The sequence below is a fragment of the Oculina patagonica genome, unplaced genomic scaffold (genome assembly GCF_052425735.1).
Source record: "Oculina patagonica isolate OP01 unplaced genomic scaffold, crgOcupat unplaced1230, whole genome shotgun sequence".
Lineage (NCBI taxonomy): Eukaryota > Metazoa > Cnidaria > Anthozoa > Scleractinia > Oculinidae > Oculina > Oculina patagonica.
Window position 1 is genome coordinate 1 of NW_027557228.1, and position 6,107 is coordinate 6,107.

General features: G+C 36.5%; 1 protein-coding gene across 1 annotated transcript; it reads right to left on the reverse strand.

Annotated features, from left to right (window-relative positions):
* Positions 1-1,142: 1,142 nt before the first annotated feature.
* On the reverse strand, positions 1,143-5,620 carry LOC144639724 (uncharacterized). The gene is made up of 4 exons (XM_078499026.1): positions 5,612-5,620; positions 4,439-4,872; positions 2,572-2,691; positions 1,143-1,452 (listed from the first exon to the last, which is right to left on the reverse strand). Exons 1-4 carry the CDS (start codon positions 5,618-5,620, stop codon positions 1,317-1,319), a joined length of 699 nt encoding a protein of 232 aa, XP_078355152.1. The 3' UTR covers positions 1,143-1,316.
* Positions 5,621-6,107: the final 487 nt, after the last annotated feature.

Here is a 6,107-nt window from a genome sequence, read left to right on the forward strand (position 1 = left end):
CCTTATTATAGGAAATTAACGCGAATTTCAAAAATTAGCGTTAATTTAAGTCGCGTTAATTTTTGTTAACATTAATTTTCGCGCCGTTAATTAAGTGGAGCGTTAATTTCCGCGACCTTAATCACCGAATCTTTACAACTCTCCCACTCATGGTGCATCTTATACATGTAACCGAGTGTTTTCGGAGAATTTTCAGTTTGGAAACTTAGCATGACAGAGTTGCCAAGTTTGGGGTGCGTCTTATAACTGAGTGCGCCTTATAACCGAATAAATACGGTAGTTTCAAGTGAGATTTCACTGAAATACGGGCAAATGAGAGTGAGCAACACATGGGTACAACTATTACACTAGAACCCCGGTAACCCGAACTCTGAAGGGAAACGAAAAACTGTTTGAGTTAGCGGGGTTTCGAGTTATCAAGGTCGATTGAATATTTAATTTGCCAAGTTAATAATTGACAAATTTGTCAGCACCTCAGTAAACAGTACAGTGCAAATTGAACTCATCTCGTCAGAAACTCTAACACGTTCATACATTCTTATGATACATGATCTGTTTGTTGCCCTAATCAATGGGCATCCGTTGCGAGTTGCAAGAGAAAGGAATTTGAGTTATCAGGGTAAATTTGACCCAAATTTTGATTAAGGGAAACATTTTGTTCGAGTTAGCGGGGTTTCGAGTTATCTGAGTTCAAGTTAACTGAGTAAAAATTACTGAAAAGTGGGGGCAAAATCAAGGGAAATGGAAGTTTGTTTGAGTTAGCAGGGTGTTCAAGTTATCAGAGTTCGAGTTACCAGGATTCTACTGTACATATGTTATCATAGATTCCCAGGAGGGGGGGGGTACTCCGGCTTGTAAATGACGGGGATGATCGAAGGATTTTTTTGGGTTTGAAATTTTCGATTCTGGGATTTTTTTGGGTAAGAAGATTTGGCAAGTATTTTTTTGGGTGACTTTATTCAGATAGGGGATCTTTTAGGGTATTTGAAACAAACTAATTAGTGCTTTGGTTTGGCCTTGGCGTATTTATGGTATGATAAATACCAAACGCGAGCGTTGTTTGCCCCTCCTGGGTAATATTTGACAAGGGATTTTTTAGGTTTTTTTTTTTGGTCCAGGGATTTTTTGGGGTAATGTCGGAAGACTAAGGGATTTTTTTTGGGTCCTGAGTTTTGCCTTCATTCGATCATCCCTGTCATTTACAAGTCAGAGTACCCCCCCCCCCCCGGGCATAGATTGCCGCCACAGCCTGGGAAACTAAGAAATTAGTCACTACCATAGATTAGTAAAGTAAGAATGAAAAAATAAGAATTTCCTCACTTCTCGGCTTCTCTGCCTGTAGGAGACACAGCAATGTTGGTGCTTTTGACCATCACCTTCTGTATGCGACCAGGGCTGGTATGCATGCGCTGATGCATGACTGGCCAGTGACCCTCAGGAAGGCTTACACCACTGACAAGAGAACAAACTGAGTTATTATCAGAAATAAGGAGTATGTCTCTTGCTTTAAAACGATTAAGCATGAACACAAACCAAACAACCAACAAACTAAAAGAAAGCAATTTAATTGGTTTAGCAAGGAGGGAAGCATGTGCCACATGGCTTTTGGTTGCAAAGCAAAGTGTATGGAATTGAGAGTAGCTTTTCTCTATGATGTTATTCCCTTTGCATCATTCTGATAGGTCATTCGAACAAGGCTCTCTCCATAATTTATTAGGGATATTTTTAGCAGGAAAATGCACAAAGTTTGTTTTAATCCTTCTTATTAGTGATGAATGAATTGTGAATACTCAGGAAAACAGTTTGTAAGGTCAAATGAAAATCACTCTTCCACAGAACAGATGAATGTCCCTTAGCAAACAAACAGACAAAAGTCCCATATTAGACAGTAGAAGCAAGACCCTTATCAAATTCAACAGACACAAGCACTAAATGACCCTTGTCAGAGAACAGACACAAGTACAGTACTGAAATAGTCCCTCACACATGTAAGCAATAACCTCCATTTGGCATAACAATGCATGATGTTTGTCTGCAGATGTTATCTATTCTGAGAAACCAACAGTTTTCTGAGTTTGAAGCTCGGAGAAAACTGTGATAGATCTGAGGAACATATAACATCCAAGGACAAATATAAGTGCAAATTTTTGAAGCTAAGGGGAGGCTACTGTGTGTTTATTTTTACACAAGTCTGCTCATTTTGGGGAACCTTTTTTCCAAGGTGTTTAATGCTGGTTTGTCAAAATGTTCAGTTCCATTCAATTTAATAAATAAAATTTATTATTTTGAAACCTAGGGAATATCACTTGGGAATGTCATTCAATATTACCCAGTTTTGGCTGTCACATGGCATGCGAAAAAGTAATTGATGGAATATAAACTCCATTATATATAATTATGTACATGTAAGTCTAAACCATAATAAATAATATTATTATAATATTAAATTATTATTATTTTAGTTACAATAAGATAAACTGAAGTTGAAAGCCATTCAAAGGTCTTTAACTTTCTTAACATTAAGTTTAAGAGAATTTATTTTAGAGCACATAATTTCAATGTTAGAATTACCGCCTTAAACTCCAGGTCCTGCCATATATTTCTCCTGGCCTGTTGAATTGCACTGCTCCAAGAATGCCTGTGCTACTGTGGAATCTTTTAGCTGTTACATTATTCAGTGAGTTGATTCGTCTGGGAGGAAATGGCGTTAATTTTACTGTTTAGTAATCGACAAAAGGCTTTATCAGCTGTCATTTTCACAAAATTTTAGAGATAGTGTTTGTTACTGTAATAAGTTACAGAGTGCGTTGTTATGCTTTTAGTTGAAATTAGTAAAATTAATGCTTTGTTTATTGATGAAAATTAGTTTGGGATTAGGTAAGAAATCACACCAAAAAATTCAAACCTTTGATTTGAATCACAACAATGCCTGAGATGTCGAAAAATATATGAATGTAGATATTACTCTTTTATTAAAAGTTTAGTTAATATCAATAATTATAATTGTTAACAATGAAGCCGTTAATAATTATTGTTATGCTTTGAGTTGAAATTAGTAAAATTAATGCTTTGTTTATTGATGAAAATTAGTTTGGGATTAGGTAAGAAATCACACCAAAAAATTCAAACCTTTGATTTGAATCACAACAATGCCTGAGATGTCGAAAAATATATGAATTTAGATATTACTCTTTTATTAAAAGTTTAGTTAATATCAATAATTGTAATTGTTAACAATGAAGCCGTTAATAATTATTGTTATGCTTTTAGTTGAAATTAGTAAAATTAATGCTTTGTTTATTGATGAAAATTAGTTTGGGATTAAATAAGAAATTACACTAAAAAACATGAAACCTTTGATTTGAATCACAACAATGCCTGAGATGTCGAAAAATATATGAATTTAGATTATTACTCTTTTATTAAAAGTTTAGTTAATATCAATAATTATAATTGTTAACAATGAAACCGTTAATAATTATTGCTTATCGCAAATTAGGTATGTGTAGTTACTTTTATTTCTTTGCAAGTTGAATGTATGCAACAACTCAGAGAATTACAGTCAATATAGATTTTGATTTCTTTTGTACATAGCGATTCCCTCTCCCCAGTATAGTTTTGGCCTCATGAATCACATTTGAGGACCAATTGTTTAAGACTCTAACATTAGAAAAGACCACTATTTTCAGGGAGCAGTTAATATCAAGTAAACAATGAATCCAAAACTTGTTTGTACTGTTCAGACTCAACTTTGAATTAATCACTCCATGTCAAAAGTCATAAGGTGTCCTAAGTATGGTCATCATCACAAACAAACAAATCTTGAAATATTGTTGACGTTATCCACATTCTGTTGATCGAAAACTCAAATGGCCAACCTTGGACTGACTATGTAAATGGTGCAATTACCCATTTTCACATCCAAATAGTATTTTAATCCGTTTATAGGCCTCCCTTCTCCTCAGATATACACATACATGTACTAAGCTCCCACAGTTATGCCCATCCAAACCTCATTAAGCCCGCCGCACAGTAACCAATTTTTCGTTGTAGAACAGGAGATTTTTTTATCGGGGTAAATCGGGTCAAAATTTGTCAGGCCATCAGCTTGCTACACAGTTAGACAATTTTTTGTCACGACTAACCGTTATCAAAATGATACTTGCTCATGTGACTGCAACAACACTTCTTAATTGGTTGTGCCGCAGCCGAGCCCTGACCAATTGTCTTGGTCCACTTTACACTAGCCGACAAGGCCCGCCAAGACTTTCCGAGATCTAGAACCAGATATTGCTTGACGAGGCCTGATCTTGTCATAGACTTGTCTGAATTCACCCTACACTTGCCAACAAGTGATAAAATAATCTATTGAAGGCCAACAAAAAATCGGCTAGTGTGCCGCCTGCTTTATATTCTTGTGCCAACATAGAAGTCCTACCTTAGCCCATCTGTTTCTGCAGGACTTGTTCTCCCATTGGCTATCTCTGTTGATGATCTTGACAGCCTATCATTGGTTTCCTCCACGATGGATGAATTAGACATGTTTGGTTTTTCAGCTTGGCGATAGCTCTCTAACAAGTTTTCATGGGAGGCACTGAGATTGTCTGTGGAATCGTAAATATTGGAGGGTTTTTTATTTTGGGTTATCTCAGCAAATTTCTGTTTATCTACATTGAAGGTGGAATAGAAATCTGATGAAGACAGGAGTTCAGAGGCTGTCTTGTAAAGATTTGGAACCTCGTTCTTTTTCTTGATGACAGTACCATTGGATTGGTTGACAGGTTCAGGAATGGCACCACCTTCTCTGTAATCGATAAGAAGAAGTACATACACTGTTAGCAATAAAATTAAAATGTGTTTCTGGTGAATTATCTACAGTAGTAAGTTTATAAGTCTTAAAAGTCTGCCTTTTGTTGATTGCAAATTTACTGTAAATTAAAAAAGTACACAGGGCATTTGGTTGCAGCTTCATTTCAGCAAAATAAAATTTAATTTAATGTTTGATCCTAACATCTTTTGGAAAGAGATAAGACAAAGAGCTTGGAGTTGGATCAGCCACATGCTTAGGAGACCAGATGGACATGTAGTCAAACGGGCACTAGAGTGGAACCCACAGGGGAAGAGAAAGAGAGGGAGACCCCAACAAACCTGGAGACGCACAAGAATGGCAGAATTGGAGGGGAAACACCTTTCGTGGAATGAGGCAAAGGGCACTGCACAAAATAGGGTTAGGTGGTGCACACTAGTTAAGGAACTACAATACCGTATTTTCTCGGTTATAAGGCGCACGGTTTTTTTAAGGAAAATCATTTTTTTCTTGGGAAGTTCTTGCCAAAATTGGGGTGCGTCTTATAGCCGAGTATTTTCGCCCAACAAAATCTTATGGTCGTCATTTTACAGGAACTTGCAGTTAAAACAAGAAAAAAAGGAAACTCTTAGTGTTTGTCATTGAACTGTATAATATTTTACACCTCCAGAACAAGAAACAGCAAGTTTCAACGAAAAGTTTATTATCCGAGTTGACAAGTTTTGGTAACGACTGCTTACGTATACATGTCAGCATTATGTTGAAACAGACAAAGAAAATCAAGCATACTCATATTAAACAAACCTTCCTCATCTTGGAAAGTTGAAAAGTGACTTTAGAAGACAAGGAAACACCAAAAAAGCCTGAGAATCGTTGAAAACCACTCGATAAACAACGTGCGAAGCAGTACGAAGCGTGCTTGAGAACTTGGTAACCAAGCTACAAACTCAGTGGTCACTGGAAACTACACATTTGCCAGGTTACTAAGCAGCCAAGATCGAAGCATGAACGATGGAAAAATGTTTACCTCGAGCTAATTTACGCCTTATATTAGCAAGAAATGTTACCTCTTTACTTGAAAATTGTACCAAGGAGTATGAGCAACATTCAAACATTCAAATTCTGTAAGGAGAACTGTCCTTAAATTGATGACTGCATCTTTTTAACTCCCAAACTCATGGTGCGTCTTATAACCGAGAGTTTTCGGAAAATTTTCAGCTTGGAAACTTAGCATGACAAAGTTGCCAAGTTTGGGGTGCGTCTTATAACCGAGTGCGCCTTATAACCGAGAAAAATACGG

Coding starts and splice junctions, on each gene's coding strand:
- LOC144639724 (XM_078499026.1), bottom strand. Junction 2,692..4,438: donor GCAGAAACAGATGGGCTAAG/GTAGGACTTCTA, acceptor ATTTCCTCCCAG/ACGAATCAACTCACTGAATA. Junction 1,453..2,571: donor AGGACCTGGAGTTTAAGGCG/GTAATTCTAACA, acceptor TTCTCTTGTCAG/TGGTGTAAGCCTTCCTGAGG.